Raw genomic sequence first — 20,642 nt, 5'->3', positions numbered from 1 at the left:
GTTTCGTTGATCAAATATGAGATGGAGGTTTTTTTATGTCAATACAAGCCAGTGACGTCATTTCGCTTCCTGTCTGCGCGGGAAGTCGCTGAGGCGGAGACAACATAATCTGCTGATCAGCAGCCTTTGTCTCCTCAGCATCCCAACTCTGCATCCATCCTTGCGCGATGCTCCAATCGGACTGGGCCGCCGTCAGAGGAGTGTCTGCCGGAAGTCAGTAAACATCGGGCTCGTCTCCCTTCCGTCATGGTGCAAAAGTCGCGGAACGGCGGCGTGTTTCCAGGAGCCCAGGCCGACCAGAAGAAGCTGAAGGTCGGTTTCGTGGGTCTGGAGGCCGGGGGGACCGAGTCCAGCAGGGATGGAGCTCTACTCATTGCAGGTATACATCCATCCATCAATTTCCTACCGCTTGTTTCGTGCATTGACGTCACGTCAGGAGATAATACCGCGAGTCAACAAAGCGGGAGTATTTGGACCAGCCTGGTCCGGACCGTACTGATTATAGTTTATCGCACATTTTTTTCAGGGAATTGTATTCTAACGTTGCTAAGTCAGAGGCACTGCACTGTGAAAATAAGAAATGATTCGCACAAACTGAAAAGAGGTAGCAATTGCTTATCAATCTGATAATTCATTCACAACATATCTTTCGCATGTTTCAATTCAGTTCACTTTCTGTGTAAAAGCAAGGAAGGTGTTAAAAAATAATATCATAAATAATTGTTTTTGTTTTTTTTAATAAGCAAATTGAGACTAAATATACAGTACATGCTGGCCAGAACGTTCTGACTTAATTGTACACTTCATAAGTCATCCCTAGATATACATAATTGATGATAGTCAATTAATGTTATGTATTATTTAACAATGTACAATTGTTATTACTTCGGCTGCATCAAGTCGAGTTGTGTCTTTTATTTCCTTTTAGTATTTGTCCGTGGGCTTTCTGCACTGATTACATTTTGGAGTATATTTTCTATTCAAGAATTGTATTTATTGGGGGTTTAATTTCCAGCCGGTTGCTATTGAATATTCATGCTTCATTTTAAAAATCATTGAACACCCCTAATAAATACAGTATGGCTCTTTTTAGTGCCTTTGTTGATGATTACAGTTCGATGAAGACGTCTGAAACTCTCACACTCTCCAGGACGTCTTGAAGTTATCAATATCCTCTTTGCTACATCTCAGCTGATAAAAAATTCCAGAATGTAAAAAAAGTTCCTATACAATCGTAGGTGACAAGGAACGATAACCGAACCGCACCAAGTTGACCATCAAGTGTCTTTTGCTATATTTTGATCTGGACCAGAGTATCAGACTAGCTGTGAATGCCACCCTATCTCTGTTGTTTGACAACACAAATGATTGTTTTGCGGAGCTGATGAAGGTCCTCGCCGGCAGCGCAGCAGCGTCTCAGGAGTCAGGAAGCCCCCCAAAAGAAACGCCCTTTACAGGCGGCTGCAGAACTTTCTGTACAATGTCCTGGAGAGACCGCGAGGCTGGGCCTTCATCTATCACGCCTACGTGTGAGTCTTGGATCAATAAGTCCTTATATTTCACATCTGTCACCGGAAACGCTGATCACTTTCAGAAAGACAAGACGCTTCCTGTCTTAAAGTGTTCTTTTCTTATAGGTTCCTCTTGGTCCTTAAAGTGTTCTTTTCTTATAGGTTCCTCTTGGTCCTCTCCTGTCTGGTCCTGTCCGTCTTCTCCACCATCCGAGAATACGAGAAGAGCTCAGAGGACGCTCTCTACATCCTGGTAACGTCTGTCAGAGCCATCAATTGGTCATTACTCTGACCCAGAGCATGGCTGTCTTGTCGTCAACAGGAAGTGGTGACCATCGTGGTGTTCGGGGTGGAGTACATGGTTCGCATCTGGGCTGCCGGGTGCTGCTGTCGCTACAGAGGCTGGAGAGGTCGACTAAAATTTGCCCGGAAACCGTTCTGTGTCATCGGTGAGTGTGGACACCCGCGTGATCTCCACGGTCCAAGGCAGCGACGACTGACCCGATCTTTCATCCGACCGCAGACATCATGGTGTTGATTGCGTCCATATCGGTGCTGGCCGCGGGGACGCAGGGAAACGTCTTTGCCACCTCGGCTATCCGCTCGCTGCGTTTCCTTCAGATTCTCAGAATGATCCGAATGGACCGACGGGGAGGAACCTGGAAGCTGCTGGGCTCCGTGGTGTATGCCCACAGCAAGGTAATCCATGATCTTTGATGCCAGGACGGCAGGTTACACCATGGCTTTCAATTGGTGCACACTTAGTCTTTTGAGTGCATAAGTGTGTTCACACTCAAAATTAGGGCAAACCCCGGATGTCACACTTAAAACTGCAGTGCTGGACATTTACAACCCTCAAAAGGTGCCACCTTGGCCATGAGCTAAAACAATTGGTTACAATCACCCGGAAAGAGGGAAGGGGAACAACCAGGTAAATACTGAAATAATGATTTCCGGAAAGTACACATTAAGGACAAAATGTGTAATCGAAATGTGCACACTCCGGAACTAAGTACACGATGTAGTCCATTTAAGACGCAGCCACTTAGGAAAAGTTTGTACTCCACGTTACTAAGTGTCGTTGTGATGCTACGTGGTTGCCTCACAAAAATATAATTACATTTGACGGTCACATTTAAATTTTGGCATACTAATTTTCATCGAGACACAGGACAGCAGCATGCGGCTATCCCTCACAGCGAGTTGGACTGCATCGATTGTGGACAATATTGATGGTTGCTTAATGATGATGATGTCTCTGGGGAGGAAACTAGATGTATAAATGACTTTGTGTGTGTGTGTGTGTGTGTGTGTGTGTGTGTGTGTGTGTGTGTGTGTGTGTGTGTGTGTGTGTGTGTGTGTGTGTGTGTGTGTGTGTGTGTGTGTGTGTGTGTGTGTGTGTGTGTGTGTGTGTGTGTGTGTGTGTGTGTGTAGGAGCTGATCACTGCCTGGTACATCGGCTTTCTGTGTCTCATTCTGGCCAGTTTCCTGGTTTATTTGGCAGAGAAAGAAGACAATGAGCAGTTTGAGACTTACGCAGACGCCCTCTGGTGGGGATTGGTGAGAGTCAAACGAACCATGTCCTCAAATATGAAAGTTAAACATGTCAACAAACTAGTCGTTTTGTGTCATCCTCCACAAAGAGGACATCTGATTGCTCTTTGTCTCCGTCAGATTACTTTGACAACCATCGGTTATGGAGACAAGTTCCCGATCACCTGGAATGGACGCCTGCTGGCAGCAACCTTCACTCTCATTGGAGTGTCCTTCTTTGCCCTTCCAGCTGTAAGTGTGTGTGAGTGTCCTGAGTTAGCCAAGTGACTGACCTGCTCTCCTGCTTGTTTATTTTGTTCTTTGTCAGGGCATCCTGGGTTCTGGTTTTGCTCTAAAGGTTCAGGAGCAGCACAGACAGAAACACTTTGAGAAGAGACGTAACCCAGCAGCTGGACTCATTCAGGTACGACATTATCGCATTTGGACTTTTTAAGGTATGACATCACAGCAGAACTAACCTTCCATGTCTCCTTGCCCAGGCGGCGTGGAGGGTGTACGCCACAAATTTGAGTCGCTCCGACCTGACGTCAACGTGGGACTATTACGAGAGGACTGTGTCTGTCCCCATGTACAGGTGAATGCAATCCCCCTGGAGACAAAGATCAGGTCGTGGTAGCAGGAGGTGTCATCGTGTGTCTGTGCAGGTTAATTCCTCCCCTCAATCAGCTGGACCTTCTGAGGAACCTGAAGAACAAGTCAGGACTTTCATTCAGGTTGGATGTTTTTGGTATTGTCTATGTGAAGCACAGAGGACTTTGTACTTAATTGTGTGTCTGCTTTGTCCACCTGCAGGAAGGACGTCCAACCAGAACAGTCTCCTAGGTATAGTCCAAAAGTAGTTTGAAAGTAAAACAAGCACTCTTTGACCATAGACCTGTCCCCACAGTCAGAAGGTAAGTCTGAAGGAGAGGGTCTTCTCATCTCCACGCAGTTCAGGAACCAAAGGAAAAAATTCTCCACAAAACGGTAAGTGATGTCCACAAAGTGGTAGTCTTTCGGATGATAGGAAGTGGATCAACCAATTACTTCTTTTTTCCAGTGGTCCCAGTGGTTGGACCAGGAGTTGCTCCTGGAGTTCCTGGTGTCCCTGGGGGTGTTCAGGCCTTACGACGATCCCCAAGCATAGATCCCAGTCTGGAGGACAGTCCCAGTAAGGTCCCTAAGAGCTGGAGCTTTGGAGAACGCAGCAGAACCAGACAGGCCTTCAGGATCCGAGGAGCCGCTTCCCGTCAGAACTCTGAAGGTAAGTGTGTCAGAGCTCATTACGTCATTTGTCCTTACTAGTCTTATTCAGTCTTTGATCCATTTCAACCTCCACAAATGAAGGTAGGAGACAAGAAAAGGAGGCAGGAAGTGAGGATGCTTTGTTTCTCATTGGACAAGTGTAATGATTCATCTTGTTGTTGTTGTGATGGTGCTGAGGTTATTTTTGTCTTGTCAGTTCTCATAGAGATGCAGGATGAAGAGTTCAGACAGAAGAGCTCACCAGGTTAGCGTGCATGCACCCATGCATACACGCATGTGCATGATAGCTAGTGACTTGTTGCTGTTGCAGATGCCAGTCTACCAGGAGAAGACTTGGCCGACGACAACAAGAGCTGTCACTGCGAGTTCGTCTCGCAGGACCTGACGCCAGGCATAAAGGTCACCATCAGAGCCATTTGGTATGGACTCGTCTAGAACGTTCACGTCCATTTTATTCACTTCATCATCGCTTTGCTTGCTGTTTATTTGCTGCACTGAAGTCAGTTTACTTTTTATTCTTTTTCATTTATTTTTGCTTTCATTTATTTTGCTCACCCAGGGTCAAAGGTCACCATCAGCTGTTGGGTAAGAGCAGACATTCTGTGTCTCAATGGAAGACATCTTCCGTACACTTGTATAAGTATATACTTACTCCTAAGTGTGCACATTTTGACAGTGTAGTGTCCATATTGTTGCTCCTCTTCCTTTTCCTCTGCTTAAATATCTACAATATTTTTGCACCGCTTTTCAATTGTAAAATAATTACAAATGATTATGACTTTTTCCTTGCTTGTCTGTACCCACATGCTTCAAATGAGGCGGCATAATTACTTGTTTGTTAGTCCCACCCCATTCGCAACATAGCCAAAATGGCAACTTTTGAGAGTTGTAAGTGTCCAGCAGGGCACACACACCATTTTGACTTGCATTCAACATCTGGATAGTGACAGTGCACTGCATTTTCAATGCGGACGCACTTATGCACTCAAAAGACTCAAGTGTGCCAATTGAGACACAGCGTCCTAGCTAGCATCCATGTTGTTGTTTCCTATTTCCCACCTCTGTCATGTCTTCTTTGTAGTAGTTTTAGCCCCATGTTTGCTGCCACGTCACTTCCAGCTTTATCCTTTAGTAGACATCCTCTGGACCTCCGCCAGTCTTTACATGTGTATGTAATCAATCAGAGGTTGTTCCTGAATCATACGTAGGTCTTTATAAACAGGGCATTTTGTTGAGAACAATTTGAGGAAGACACTCTTATTTTTCCAGTGCACAAAGCAGTGTCCATAAAGGCATGAGTAAAGAGGTTTTAAGTGAAAGACTTTTGTGAATTTTGACATATATATTTTACTAAGTCCTACCAGAAGAATGGAAGGTGTTCTAGAAGCACAGACTCCACATCATATTTACTTTTCACTTTCTGTAGCTGTCTTAATACTTTTGCTTATGACAGCACTGTTCCTGGTTTGACAGGGGGGCTGGACCTTCTCAGCAGAAGACAAGACACCATTCAGTCCACCAAAAGTTGCCCATTCACTAAGGAGTCAGATCATTTTCATATCTGCCCAGAAAGCAGACTTAGAACTAGGTCCAATGTTGACCATCAGGTCACAAAAACGGTCAGTTCTCGACAAACTGACTATAAACACAAGTTAATTCTGGACAAACGGTCCACAAACACTTTCTAGCCTACAGTTTATCGTTTGGACACAAGTCTTCGAGTGACAGCTGTTGAACACAACACCAATCCACAATCATCATCAGGTGCCAGTTCACATACGACTTAATCTAGAATGCAGGAGAATCAAAGATGTCAATGAAGTGTAGAATCTTTTGAGCATGTTCATCTAAGACTCAGGTGTGGTCCAGAGAGAGCAGTCCATCCTCAGTGTTGACTCCCTACTTCCTGTTTGTCCTAGTATCATGCGCTTTATGGTGTCCAAGAGGAAGTTTAAAGAGAGTCTTCGTCCCTATGACGTCATGGATGTAATTGAGCAGTATTCGGCAGGACACCTGGACATGCTAGCACGCATCAAGAACCTTCAGTCCAGGTAGACTTTTGCGAGACTTCCGACGTCTATTCAACGTGTGGTCGTCTGAATTTCTTTTCTCGTGGTTTCAGAGTGGACCAGATCGTGGGCAGAGGAACACCAATCACAGAAAAGGACCGACCCAAGGCAGCAGGGGAAGAACTACCCGAGGACCCAAGCATGATGGGACGACTGGGGAAGGTGGAGAAGCAGGTGAGACTGCTCGAAGTTGTGCTGGTGACAGACCTTCACTTCTCATTTGTCTTTGTGTCCCTCAGGTCCTGTCCATGGAGAGAAAGCTGGACTTCTTGGTCAACATCTACATTCAGCGAATGGGAATCCCTCAGGCAGAGACAGACGCCTACTTTGGATCCAAGGAGCCTGAACCGGCGCCGCCCTACCACAGTCCAGTGGAGCAGCTTGAGAAGAGCCAGTCCAGTCACAAGATCCTCCAGTCAGTACCTGCTGCTGCACCATAACACCACAGCAGAAATTTGCAGAACTGGAATAAAATGTTTTGTTTTCTTAGGGTGTTGCCAGGCGACAGTACGGACAAGAGTCATTTTGGGACGAAGATAGTCCGCTCCAGCAGTTCTATGGGACACAGGAACTACAACACTGCCACCTGCACCCCCTCCACCTCATGGCAGCCAATCAGCTCCCACCTTCACCAGCAGGCCCCTCACTCTCCTCAGCGCAGCCATGGTAACACACCAAGCCCGAAGGGGGACGCCTCGCTTGTTCGACTTCCGCCGCCTCCAGCAGGAGAACGACACGGCGGGAACCGTTCCCACCGCCACAACGCTGCAGAGCGCGGGGCGGCTGAGAGGCCCGAGAGAGGGGCAGAGTGCGCCGATGGAGAAGGTAGACAAGAGGAGGAGAAGTTGGACAGCGACGCCTCTGCATCCATTCCGTCCGTAGACCACGACGAGCTGGAACACTCCTTTAGCGGCTTCTCCATCTCGCAGTCCAGAGAGAACCTGGACTTCCTCAACAACGGCTTCTACTCAGCTGCCGCTAACCAGGGGGACCATCGTGGGGTGGGCGGGGCTTCCTGCTGCACTACCATTCGACCATACATAGCACAGGCCGAGTCGGACTCAGACTCGGAGCTCTGTGCCCCGTCCCCACACTCAGATCGGGCCTGGACCGGAAACAAATAGGGTAGTGTAAAGTGGGAAGAACTAGCAGAACTGTAATAACAACAACAATAATAACAATAATAATAATAGAAATGTGAATGACAAAAACACCAGCTGGCGGAAGTGAGGCAAAAACGCACAGCTGGTTTCATGTCAACTACATTATATTGCCAAAAGTATTTGGCCACCCATCCAAATGAGCAGAATCAGGTGTCCTAATCACTTGGCCCGGCCATAGGTGTATAAAATCAAGCACTTAGGCATGGAGACTCTTTCTACAAACATTTGTGAAAGAATGGGCCGCTCTCGGGAGCTCAGTAATTTCCAGCGTGGAACTGTCATAGGATGCCACCTGTGCAACAAATCCAGTCATGAAATTTCATCGCTCCTAAATATTCCAAAGTCAACTGTTGGCTTTAATATAAGAAAATGGAAGAGTTTGGGAACAACAGCAATTCAGCCACAAAGTGGTAGGCCACGTAAACTGACAAAGAGGGGTCAGAGGATGCTGAAGCGCTTAGTGCAAAGAGGTCGCCGACTTTCTGCACAGTCAGTTGCTACAGAGCTCCAAACTTCATGTGACCTTCCAATTAGCCCACGTACAGTATGCAGAGAGCTTCATGGAATTGGTTTCCATGGCCGAGCAGCTGCTTCTAAGCCATACTTCACCAAGTCCAATGCAAATCATAGGGTGCAGTGGTGTAAAGCACATCGCCACTGGACTCTAGAACAGTGGAGACGCCTTCTCTGGAGTGATGAATCACACTTTTCCATCTGGCAATCTGATGGACGAGTCTGGGTTTGGAGGTTGCCTGGAGAACGGTACGTTTCAGACTGCATTGTGCCAAGGTGGAAATTTGGTAGAGCAGGAATTATGGTGTGGGGTTGTTTTTCAGGAGACCAGCTTGGCCCCTTAGTTCCAGTGAAAGGAACTTTGAATGCTCCAGGATAGGAATGGGGTGGCACTTAAAATTAATATGTGAGTCAAGGCAGGTGGCAAAATACTTTTGGCAATATAGTTGTATTGTCTCGCTTACAGGCAGACTGCACTGACAGGATACACTCACTCCCGATTAATTCACAGCAGGGATACACTCACTCCTGATTGGTTGACACTGGTGTCTCCACATGAAATACATTTTGTAATTATCTACACGTACTGTCACACAAAGACAAGCTTGTCGCCATTAACTGTGTCGGTGTCATGTCACACGGGCCTGAAGGTGGCAACAATACACAGAACAAACTCCTATCTAAACATTTTAAAAACCGTGATAGAAACTTTTTCAATCAGTCTAACCTTCTGCCGATGTCGCGGATTCCCGCTAACGCTAGCAGCACTAAAATGAACTAAAACCAATTCTAAAGGCTATTATAATCTCATATTATGCTAATTTAGCATGGCTTTATATATTAAAGAGTGGCGCTAATGCTAACAAGTTCCACACCCTAATTCCAAATGTTATATATTGACAAGTACTAGTGTAAAATGGAGAAATGTTTTTAAAAGCTAATGCTAACAATACTCGTGTATGAGGTCACGTGAAACCAGCGACTGACAAACACAGGGGTGTCCAAAGTTTTTCCACTGAGGGCCGCACACGGAAAAATTAAAGCATGTGGGGGCCATTTTGATATTTTTCATTTTCAAACCATAACAAAATATATGCATTTTTTATTTATTTTACCTTTAGGGGTCCCGGGGACCATAAAGGGTCTAAGTCATTGAAATGTTAAAAATAAGTCAGATTTTTTTTAAATTATTATTTAACGCTTACAGTAAATCTCTATATCAACTTCAAGTTGATATAAAGTAATACAAATTGAAAAAAAATGTTTTATGGCTTTTCTGTCAAAAACAACTTAGTTTTTTTATAGTAAAACTGAAATATGCAGTATTTAGTAATTAGAGCCCTAAAAGATCAATCATGCAGGACACCATTGATTTTAATTATTTCATATTTTTGAGTAATCACAGTGAAAAGATAAATAAAAAATCACTAAATATATTTGGGATCCAAAAGGTGCCCCACTCATAAAGTGATACATTTTTATTAGGTTTTTCTTTTACTTTCAACACTTAAGTTACGAGATCAACTTCAGATATATCTGTCAATTTTATGCTGGAACTATTATTTTCTTTGTTTTATGCGCTTTTGTCAAAGAAAACTTTGATGTTTTTATATGGCTACTACACAATATATGCAATATTTACCACATAAAACATTTTAAAGTGAAATATTTGAAGTAATTGGAGCCCTGAAAATACTTCATTATAACATGGATTTTTTGTCTTTTTTTTTTTTTTTTTGAGCAATGGCAAAAAAAGAAAATGAAGACAAAAGAAAAAAAACAGCCTGCATGGCAGCTTTTGTGTCAACATTGCAACTTTTTCTCGTTAGATTGCACCTCATTCCACTTTTTTTAATGTTCTTTTTTTTTTTTTACAATAGTATTTCCAGAATGTGTGGTGGGCCGGTAAACAATTGCCCGGTTTTTGGACACATTTTGGACACCCCTGAACTACAACATAGCAATATCCATGGTATTACGTCATCATAATCCTAATGATATACAATACATGCAGCATGTCAGCCATTAAGTTAATTTGCACTACTTAGGAATGGAATTAGATTGTCACCAGCACTGCACTTCAACACCTGGCCAGCAGGGGGCGTCGTCACGTCCAGTCAATGTTATTGTAGCAGTGTTTTATTTACAGTGGCTTCCACGTGTGACCAATTGTACTCACCTGTATTCACATTAAAAGTTGCATTGTTTCTTCTTCATTGCTCATTAACAACCACGCTTTATTTGTTTTACATTTTGATTATTTTCTATGTAACATGTCAGTTTGACAAACCAAGCTTTGTAACATTAGTTTAACCTTTATTTAAAACTTTGAAGAACAAGGAGGATTTACAATACACAGCCAATTCCCACCGCCGCCATTTTGGACCCGACTCATTTCCTCTTGAACCTGCAAAATCACAAGAGAGCTTTGAGGATAACTCATGTCAACAAGACCCCTAAAGCCCTTTTAAGAAGAAAAAAAAAGTACCTAGATCCGCCGGAACGCTTCTTGTTCAAACCCAGGCGCTTCCTGTCTGCGAAGGACGGCCTGAATAGCACACAAATGTTATTTTTATTTGACTCAAGTTAGCCATTAAATAAATGGTGTATAAAATTAATAGAAAAAGCTATGTTATGGAGTTATACATTAAGAAAAATCAACACTGGATTACAGTAAAATAAACAATATAATAAAATAACATGATTAAAGTAGAAATGTAATAAAATAACTATTTCTTTAAATTAACATATGACCATAATATAATTAATAGATTAGTTAATGAAGAAATTCATTCATTCATGAATATATAAAAGATGAGCGAAAACTTTCAAATGTACCGAAAATACACAAAAAGTGATAAATGTGACACTCACCCAGCTCTGTAATGTTTGAGAGCTTTGTTGCTGACATTTGTGAGCTCTTTGTCAAACGCTGACTTGCGCCCTCCTTTTCTTGCTTTCTGATTTGCTGTTCAAGACATGAGGGGCGTGGCAAAGTTCAGGCTATGTGTTGGAAGCACATTGGTCTGCTATAGTGATGTTTGTATTCTAACCTTTAGAGGGCGCCTCCTCCTCAGCCAACACTCTCGCTCTCTTCGGCCGTCGCTCCCTCTTGGCGGCTCGCTCTGCGAACATCTGAGCCTTCAGGATCTCGAACTGAGCGCGGTCCTCAGACTGACACACACACACACACACACACAAACACACAGTGCTGCCTTCAGGTGAAATGGGAGAGACAGAGGTCACAAAAAGAGAAGCAGAAACTCACCGTCATTTCTTTCTTCTTGCCGTCCTTTAGAAACTTGGCCCGCTTCTTTTTCCCTCGCAGAGCCAAGTCGAACTCTTGCAGCGCCTTCGACACTGATGACAAATTTAATACCATCTTAGAACTACAATTTCTAGTGCTAAAGTGTGTGAGCTACATGTTATGTAAAGAACACGTAGCTAGTGTATAGAACTAGGGCGGGGCTCAGCAACCTGCAGCTCTTGAGCCGCATGCAGCTCTTAGCGCCGCCCTAGTGGCTTCCTGTAGCTTTTTAAAAATTGTATGAAAATGGAAATGATGGTGGAAAAAAAACATTTTTGTTTTAATATTGTTCCTGTAAGAGAGCAAACATGACACAAACCTTCCTAATTGTTAGAAATCACTCCTGTTTATATTAAACATGCCTCACTGATGAGAAGATATGACAAGCGCCGTTTTGTCCTACTAATATCGGCGGTCCTTGAACGCACAGTAGTTTTACATGCACAACTTTCTCAGACGCTGCCACAGTAAGACGTGTTTTATGCCAGTCCTTGTTTGTCTCATTTTGTCCACCAAATGTTTCATGCTGTGTGTGAATGCACAAACGTGAGCTTTGTTGATGGTATTGACTTGTGTGGAGTGCTAATCAGGCATATTTGGTCACGGCATGACTGCAAGCTAATCAATGCTAACATGCTGTATGTACATATTGCATCATTATGCCTTGTTTGTAGGTATATTTGAGCTTATTTACTTTCCTTTACTTATGTCCTCTGTGTATTTATTTTATATTTGCATGTCTCATGACACATTATCTGTATGCAATATTGGCTGTATGTCTGATCGTTGTTTGTGTGACATGTCGTTATAGACCACAGCAAACGTTACCGAGCTTGCCAAAGATTGTAATAAATCCATTAAAAGAAGACAGCCTGCAGTTTCCTTTAATTTAGACACACACATCTCTATACCTTTGGCCATTATAAACCAGTAATTTCCAGGAGTTATCTCACCCTCTGAGAAGCCTGTTTTACTAATGTTTTCCAATGTTATAAAAATTGGTAGAATAAATATTACATTTAAACATTTCTATCAACAAAGATTTGCGTCAGCCTGCGAAACAGTCATTCTGATAGTTATTAGCTAATATAAACACTTACACCTTGTGTCGCCTTCATCATAAGACTTATATAAGGCTTTTAAATTTTTGCGGCTCCAGAAGGATTTTTTTTTGTATTTTTGGTCCAATATGGCTCTTTCAACATTTTGGGTTGCCAACTCCTGAACTAGGGTATAAAGAATTGGAGTTTAGGATTGAAGGAACTTTATCATACCAGCTAGAGCTACAGTATAGAGGACTAGATTGTTCAGGCCTAGTACATAGAGCTAAAGTGCATAGAATTAGGGTTTGTAGAGCTAGTGAATAGCTAGATTGTATACAAGACCGAGGGTAAATAAGGTATAGAACTACAGCTTGTTATAAAGTTTGACTACATGTGCGCTGTCTCAATTCGGCGGCTGCATCCTTCGCACCGCGCATTTGTAGGGTGCCGACATCATCGCAGTGCACGAAGGCTGTTCCAATTCAAAAAAGTTCCAAGTGTCTTTCGAATCTGGCTGACAAATGTGTTCTTTTCTTCCATTAGCAGACAGGTTGCATTTGTGGACACTCGCGTCCTTTCATATCCCGAAATTCTTTGCGCACTCAACTCTGAAAATTATTTTCCACATGACAATGCTGTGCGGAGCAGAAAGAGAGACATTAAAATGTAAGAGCTTTATTTATTCATTTAAAACTTCTAAAAGCAGACATGACAAGCTGGGGTGACAGTAGTGATATACATTTGTGTTCAAATACGAGATCTCGACTGTCACAATGTTGAGCGACCTCCGTGCTCTTTGTTCCTGTCTTTACCCCGAGGGAGAGCCATATATCCGGGCACAGATGGCTTCGTGCCTGTAGCTATTTTCAACGTTGGAAAAAAAAGCCTAACATCTTTTAATTAACTTTTTTAGACCGCGATAAGTTGACTTAATTATGTTCTATTATTGTGTGGTCGGAATAGTGAAGTATTGTAAATGTGTGCATCATTGTACCAATATTAGTTATTGCTCTTTTTTGTGTACATTTGCATGTTATTTGAAAATGTTTATTCTATTAATAATTGTTGTAATCTTGTGTTTAACTTTTCTGTTTGTTTTTTTTGCTGTGCAGAATAATCAAGGAGGACTTGGACCACAACAGTGCAAAAATCAATGTCACAAAAACGTATATACCAGTTTGGAGGATCATTTAAAAACAAAGTATTTTTGTAACTTGTATAAAATGAATAAACTCATGTGCTGCAGTTGCTGTGATTAATTTCCTCTGCCTTCATTGCAAATAATTATATGATAATAATTATATTAAGCTATCCCAATATTTACTGTTACTGGCTATAATACAAACAATTTGACAAGATTAGTACATCAATTGGGAATCACTTATTAATAAAGTAACTGCTAAATAAGATTGTGTGGTGTTGCTGTATGAACCTTACTACCTTCTGGATTGTCTGTGTGCTTTTAAAAAGGTACATGCCCCACTGCAACAACCATTCACAAGCATAAAAATAAATCCATCATTAACTAATAATTAGGAGTAACAGCTTTAAAATGCTTGTCAAAACGTCACACATCTTCATTGATGGTCGGCTCTAACCGTTATGTTAACGTTAATGTAACCTGCGATATTTCTGCCTAAATAATGCTTCTGATGATCTGTATTTTGTACTTTATATCGCTGTATGATGTCTTAAAAAACGTTTTCCATAAGTGTAATATTGCTAGGTGATCAGTCTGATAACTGTCTGTAAATATCAACACTTGTGAATTTGGAATCATTTCATCAGTCACAGTTGACGTTATTAAGGGATAAATATTATTTCAGGGACACAACATTTTAAGGAGCTATATATTTATTAAGATTTGTATTTATAAATTTACAGGAGATGATATTGTGCCAGGAAACTCCCTGAACTTTTAGTTTTTTAAATAAACATGCTTCAGACATTTAAACAATGTTAAGTGTTGGAGTTTGTAATAGTATTATTCTAAATTTTGCCGCCAATGTGTCACTTTTACTGTAAATTTATATTGGCTGCAAATATCGGTCGTCAGCATTACTCACCATTAATGATTGGTGTATAAAATGAGTGTAAAGAGCTAGAATAAAGAACTAAAGCATATAGAACGTTTGAAACGGACCTTCCTAGTGTATGATTTTCCTACTCACTGCGGCACTGTTTTCTTTCCTGTGGCGTTTGGAACCAAACTCTCGGAGTATCACTGGGGGCGGAGCCATCCAGGCGCTTCTGTGCCACGCTTAACTACACACAAAACACAACATGTTGTATTCCATGGTTGCTAACGTGACACGTGTCACCAGTTGGCTCAAACAGTACCTTGGCCTCGGAGGCAGCCAGCTCCCTTTCTTCCCTCTCCAGCTTCACAACAGCTTCCACGTCTTTCTCCAGCTTGCCGATGAGGTCTCTGAACTTCAGGACGACGTCTGTGTCAGACACACAAAAAGAGTTTCAATGCCAGAAAATGTGAAGCAGATGTCCAGCAGAGAATGTTTTGCAGACCTGCAGGCAGCACTCGAGCCTTCACTGCAGTCTTGGCCGACTTGACCACTTCCTTCAGCGTCTTCCTCTCCGACTCTCCCACCAGCGACACAGAGCGACCTGAGCGACCGGCTCTGGCCGTCCGACCCACTCGGTGCACATAGTGCTTCACGGTGGACGGCATGGTGAAGTTGATCACCTGACACAGGAGAAGCACGCGCCCTCAGTCAACAGGCCTGTTTGTCAAGTCCACCTGCAGCCTCTCACCGTTTTCACTCCGTTTATGTCCAGACCTCTTGCAGCTACGTCAGTGGCCACCAAGATGTCGATCTGGTCGTCTTTAAAGCGCCTGCAGACACATGAACACCATGGCGTCTTGTGTTTCATCACCATTGCCTCTCTAAACCACAGGTCTTCAACAGGGGGTTTGCAAATGTACCGCAGGGGAGCCGTGAAATCTGTAGGTGATTGTTTTTAGTTTTTTATATTTCCCCCCGCAATTTTTCCACAAATGTGAATGTCTTTAAATAGATATGAAGATTGAGCCAACACACTGCAATAAATAGTAACATATCATGACTAAATATATTGTTGTATTCATGTTTGCATTTAAGATACCTAGGGATTGGCGTGTTAGTTGTCAGCTAGCAATAAGATAGCCGGTTGTCAGCTAGCGATTAGCGCACCAGTTGTCAGCTAACGATTGCCGTGTTAGTTGTCAGCTAGCAATTGGCACGTTAGTTGTCAACTAGCAGTTGGCGTGCTAGATGTCAGCTAGCGATTGGCGCGTTAGTTGTCAACTAGCAGTTGGCGTGCTAGATGTCAGCTAGCGATTGGCGCGTCAGTTGCCAGCTAGCGAATGGCGCGTTAAAGACCTCCTGTGGCCAGGGACTTATTTCCTGAGTTCGTAAACAATAACAAAAACAACAAAATATTTTTTGATAATAAAAAAAGATCTAATCACTGTAGTATTGACCATATACTGATACTATACTATCGTTGCGGTCGATAGTTGTATCGATCCGCCCACCTTTGCCAACGTTCAAGAACTTGCGCTTAGCAGTTAACATGGATTATTGTCTTCTAAAGTGTGTGGTGTAGCGTGTTTAGCTCTTCCTCGTTCTCCAGTGATTATGGTACTTGTAAAAAAACTTAGTCGATTTGTCGCTACGGAGGTGAGGATTGCTGACTTCAAAGTAGCTTTGCACTGTGCAGGAATGCTTGCTAACCACTAGCTCGCTATCGAAGACGCTTCAGTGTGTTTTCTCTTGTCGCTGTCAAATTAGTGGAACATAGCTAGAACTTGTCAACATGCATTATCCCAATATTACTATAGTAGTAAAAACTCTACCGTCGGTCAAATTTATACAAATTATATTGTCTATATAGCGGTATATATAGTGTACCTGAGGTTCTCCAGTCTTTGGTTCTGGCTCAGTTCTCCGTGCAGTTCCCCGACCTTGAGCCCCATGAGACCCAGCAGGATGTGCAGTCTGTGCGCTTGCTTTCTGGTTTGCGTAAAGACCATCACGTGATCCTGGAAGGTTCTCGTCAGCAGAGCTAACACATACATGAATCAGGACATCATGTCACCAGACAAGCATTACAATCAGAGGTGACGTTACCTGCCACCACCGCCTCTCGGTCTCCCTCGCGGTTTGCTCGGATCCGAACAAACTCCTGTCGCAGGTACGGAGCCACGTCAGTGTTGCTGTTGACAAAGATCCTGACGGGCTGCTTCAGTGAGACAGCTGCCAGGTCCTTCACCTAGAAATAGAGATCACATGATACTCATGCGGTGGAGACGCAGGTCACATGACACTGACGCCAGGTAAGAGGTCATGTGTGAGTACCTCTTCGGTCATGGTGGCAGAGAACAACATTGTCTGTCTGTTGTAGGAACACAGCTTGATGATCTCCTTCATCTGCTCCTCAAAGTACTCGTCCAACATCCTGACGAGCACAAAATAACATTTTACATAATTTTGGGCGGTTGACTTTCGCGCTACCTGTCGGCCTCGTCCAATATAAGGATCTCAATGTGGGTCAGCTCAAAGCTGGGCGTGTTGTGAAGGTGATCGATGAGTCGGCCGGGCGTGGCGATAAGGACGTCTGGCCCCGCCCTCAACGCCGCCTCCTGAGACTTAAGGTCCAAGCCGCCTGCAGAGAGACGAAAGGTGAGCTGAAGTTCGCAACAACAGTGTGAACGCCTGTGAAGAGTCGTACCGACGGTCAAGCAGGTGGTGATGGAGGTGAACTGGGCCAGCTGACGGGCCACAGAGTGAACCTGAATGCCCAACTCCCTGGTAGGAACCAGAACCAACACTCGGGTCACTTGGGACGTCTTGGGCTTGTACACCAACCGCTCCAACACGGGCAACATGAATGCCGCAGTCTTTCCTGAGGAGTGTAACAATCTGACAATAGCATCTGGTACGGCAGATTTATGTTGGACCTTGTGAGGAAGATACCTGTCCCGGTAGCGGCGCAGGCGCACAGGTCTCGGCCCAACAGTCCAACGGGGACACAGGCCTTCTGGATGGGGGTGGGCAGCTTGAAGCCCAACACTGTGATGGCCTGAAGGGAACCAGATAACTCAAACAAACCAAAACTGGCACCACATGGAGAACAGAAGGCTAATCCTGCCTGACCTTTGTTTATCTAAACGTAGCTCGATGAGCACGAAACAAAGTTCATGTAGCATAGCATAGTATAGGTTTGACAATAACATCAGTTGATCACGCTACAGAGACGCATTACCTTCAGGATGGGTCTGGACAGATTCATGTTGTCAAAGGTCAGCGTGTCATCGAACTCTGACGCGTCTTCATGGAACGACTGAGCCTGAAAACACATGTGTGCGCACACACACACACAGGTCTGTTATTATTGTGACAAAACACAAGCCTCCATGAACAAAGGCAACCATTAGCTAATTTTCACCTCCTCCTCCTCTTCCACCTTCCTTTTCTTCCCTCGTTGTTTCTTGTCTCTCAGCGTGTCTGCAAGCAGCCAACAGTTATAACAGCTTCCCTCAAAAATTCAAAATAAAATCCCCATCGTTGGTTCGACTCACCGGCTTTGGTCAAGATCTGCTCATCGTCCGAATTAAATTCATCATCATCATCATCATCTTCTTCCTCCTTCGCCTCTTCATCATCATCTGTCTTAATTTCCATTTTCTCTTCCCCCTCATCCTCTTCATCTTTGTCTTCTGTTTTTTCTGCAGAAGATGCGGCTGCATCACTTTGGGATAATTTCTCCTGCAGAGCAGAAAGGAAGTAGAACTTGAGCCTTTATATAGACATGTACACAGTAACAAAGTATAACACACAAAGCATGTGAATAATCAACACAATAAACAACACAAGAGCATTGGATATTAGAAGTACAAAGTGGACATACCTCAGCTTTCCTCTTCTTTCGGATTTTCTCAATTTTTTGGTCCAGAGTGGTGAGAGTTTTCTGCCCCACAAACAAACACCAGGAAACGATCAGAAAACAAAAGCACAACAGAACTGAGTATGTTCCGTTGGGTTCTACCTTCTTCTTGAGCTGCTTCATGACATCAGCCATGATCCACTCGTCATTTTGGGCCAGCCCGTCTCTCTCTCCAAACACAAAGTCAGTGTTAAAGTCTCTCGCCCCGCGACTCTGACTCCCAAACTTCTTTTTCCTGTTCAGAACGATCGGCTCATCCTGGAACACAAAATAATTACAAATCATGAGTAGTAGGACAAGAACTACCATGGAATTCGAAACGCTAATATTACATATACCGTATTTTCCGCACTATAAGGCGCACCTAAAAACCTCCAATTTTATCAAAAGCTGACAGTGCGCCTTATAATCCGGTGCGCCCTATATATGGACCAATATTGAGCCACAACAAACCTAAACTTCTTCTTCTTCCCGTAGAAGAAGAAGAAGCGCTTCTTCTTCTATGGTAAGCAGCCGCCGACTTCATTTTCCCCCTTAGAAGAAGAAGCGCTTCTTTTTCTACGGTGAGCAGCCGCCGACTTCATTTTCCCCCGTAGAAGAAGAAGCGCTTCTAACCCAAAAATGGCTCTTATTAAGAGACACGCTTACGACGCAGAGTTTAAACTTAAGACGATCAGTCACGCAGTAGAACACGGGAATAGAGCAGCAGCGAGAGAATTTAACATAAACGAATCAATGGTGTTTAATTCGGACACTGAAGAAGAAGAATTTGAGGGATTTGTGGATGAGGAATAACTTCATAAAGTGAGCTTTACATGTTTATTTTCTGTGTTGTGTTGTGTGACATTAAAGTTTGAGCAACGTTGAGTTATTGATATATTGTTAATGCTCTGCACTATTTCGAGTGTTACTATATTGTGATTGCACTAACGTTTGATTTACCGTAACAGTATCACTGTTTTTTACATGTTTATTGAATCAGGGAAAAGTTCCCCTCCACTATGTGATGTAAATGTTGCACTACATGTTATACCTTGCTGTTGTTAAAAGATAAACAAAACACCACGTAACTGACTTTACCTGGGGAAAATAATAAAAACAGCTGTTTATTCCTTTTGGGAGTGAACAGAGTTGTCAGAACGCTGGTTTGTAATCTATTAATAAAGTTTGACTGTCCCATCTGACTGTTTTGTTGACAATACCTTTAGCGCAGCTCCATCTATTGGATGCATAGGTGGGCCTTATATATGAACAAAGTTTTGAAATATGCCACTCATTGAAGGTGCGCCTTATAATCCGGTGCGCCTTATAGTGCGGAGAATACGGTATGTTATATTTTATATTGCTACGATGGTACATTTTTAGTCTACTTTATACCTGCATTATCATTTCCATCCTTTGTAATTGAGCTACTGTGTGGAACAATTTCCCTTGTGGATCAATAAAGTTAGTCTAAATTCATTTTGAAACATGGCTAAACCTAAGAACCTAAATACTGTTATGAGTTTGTTAGTATGTATTTGTTTAGGCGACCTGTAGGAACACTGACAGTAGATCAACAAGACCTTTTTTTTAAAAAATCTATTCGAATGAGCAGCGGAAATAAATACCATCTTAATCTGTTCAACAATGAACAACACCCATGTGTTGTGTTGATATTAGTCACTGTCCTATTATGGTGTGAAATAACGTGTTTACGACTTGGTGTGCACCTCCGCACAGAAGCGCTACTCGTGGTTCGTTTAGCTGCCTGCAAGTGTACTTCTTCGGGGAGAACACTGCTGTGGTGGTCGCTGTTCCTTACCTCCTGGTCCGACTCGGTGTCGGATTCTTCCGGACTCTTCTCCCCGTCCGTGATGGTCCCGATGAGACCGAGCTGCTCCAACATGACGGATGGTATCAATACACGAATGTAGACTGGTTTATTCCTAAAAAGTTCAGGTTTATCTGCCCACAAAACACACACACACACGTGTCCGGACTCAAACCCGGAAGTTCAAACAGTCTGCTTCCGGTGCAAGTTCCATACACTATTTTTTTCTACTCATTAGTTACAGTTTGAAAATGTACGTTACCAATTCGAATTAACATTAAATACAAATAAATGGTACACAATGTATAAATTAAATGTAAGCATTGTATTTTTAGTCACGTGACTGCAATTAACGATTGGTTTGGTTACCTGCGAAATCAGAGCGAGCGGGCATATGTAACGTCAATAACGTCAACCTCGTTTTTGTGTAGCGGGGACACATGAGGTACAAATCAAGCATACCTGCCAGTTGAGACGCCTT

General features: G+C 43.1%; 2 protein-coding genes across 5 annotated transcripts; one reads left to right on the top strand and one right to left on the bottom strand.

Moving 5' to 3' along the window:
* The first annotated feature begins 100 nt into the window (after positions 1-100).
* On the top strand, positions 101-7,528 carry LOC133647405 (potassium voltage-gated channel subfamily KQT member 2-like). Of its 4 annotated transcripts, XM_062043335.1 has the most exons (19): positions 101-379; positions 1,382-1,529; positions 1,674-1,764; positions 1,834-1,960; positions 2,035-2,210; positions 2,946-3,071; positions 3,186-3,296; positions 3,373-3,468; positions 3,545-3,639; positions 3,710-3,778; positions 3,858-3,887; positions 3,952-4,031; positions 4,105-4,308; positions 4,507-4,554; positions 4,621-4,729; positions 6,230-6,361; positions 6,433-6,553; positions 6,619-6,794; positions 6,870-7,528. In XM_062043335.1, the coding sequence occupies exons 1-19, from the start codon at positions 247-249 to the stop codon at positions 7,501-7,503; spliced, it is 2,706 nt and encodes a 901-aa protein (XP_061899319.1). In that variant the 5' UTR covers positions 101-246; the 3' UTR covers positions 7,504-7,528. The 4 variants fall into 4 exon arrangements, 2 of the variants coding, with proteins under 2 accessions (XP_061899319.1, XP_061899320.1); XR_009825677.1 differs by lacking the exons at positions 6,619-6,794; positions 6,870-7,528 and adding an exon at positions 4,870-4,895 and having other exon boundaries at positions 6,433-6,552; XM_062043336.1 differs by lacking the exons at positions 6,230-6,361; positions 6,433-6,553; positions 6,619-6,794; positions 6,870-7,528 and adding an exon at positions 4,870-5,266.
* Positions 7,529-10,328: 2,800 nt separating this feature from the next.
* Positions 10,329-20,365, bottom strand: LOC133647441 (probable ATP-dependent RNA helicase DDX27). Its single transcript, XM_062043337.1, has 21 exons — positions 20,153-20,365; positions 18,451-18,606; positions 18,313-18,372; positions 17,984-18,170; positions 17,851-17,909; positions 17,668-17,751; positions 17,379-17,484; positions 17,134-17,307; positions 16,917-17,067; positions 16,761-16,860; positions 16,533-16,674; positions 16,314-16,467; positions 15,175-15,256; positions 14,929-15,106; positions 14,746-14,852; positions 14,577-14,670; positions 11,324-11,415; positions 11,109-11,229; positions 10,930-11,023; positions 10,544-10,603; positions 10,329-10,462 (listed from the first exon to the last, which is right to left on the bottom strand). The coding sequence occupies exons 1-21, from the start codon at positions 20,234-20,236 to the stop codon at positions 10,447-10,449; spliced, it is 2,301 nt and encodes a 766-aa protein (XP_061899321.1). The 5' UTR covers positions 20,237-20,365; the 3' UTR covers positions 10,329-10,446.
* Positions 20,366-20,642: the final 277 nt, after the last annotated feature.

This window comes from Entelurus aequoreus, linkage group LG01, assembly GCF_033978785.1.
Source record: "Entelurus aequoreus isolate RoL-2023_Sb linkage group LG01, RoL_Eaeq_v1.1, whole genome shotgun sequence".
Taxonomy (NCBI): Eukaryota; Metazoa; Chordata; class Actinopteri; order Syngnathiformes; family Syngnathidae; genus Entelurus; species Entelurus aequoreus.
The sequence above is the reverse complement of the archived record's forward strand: the minus strand, read 5'-3'. Positions and strand labels throughout refer to the sequence as shown.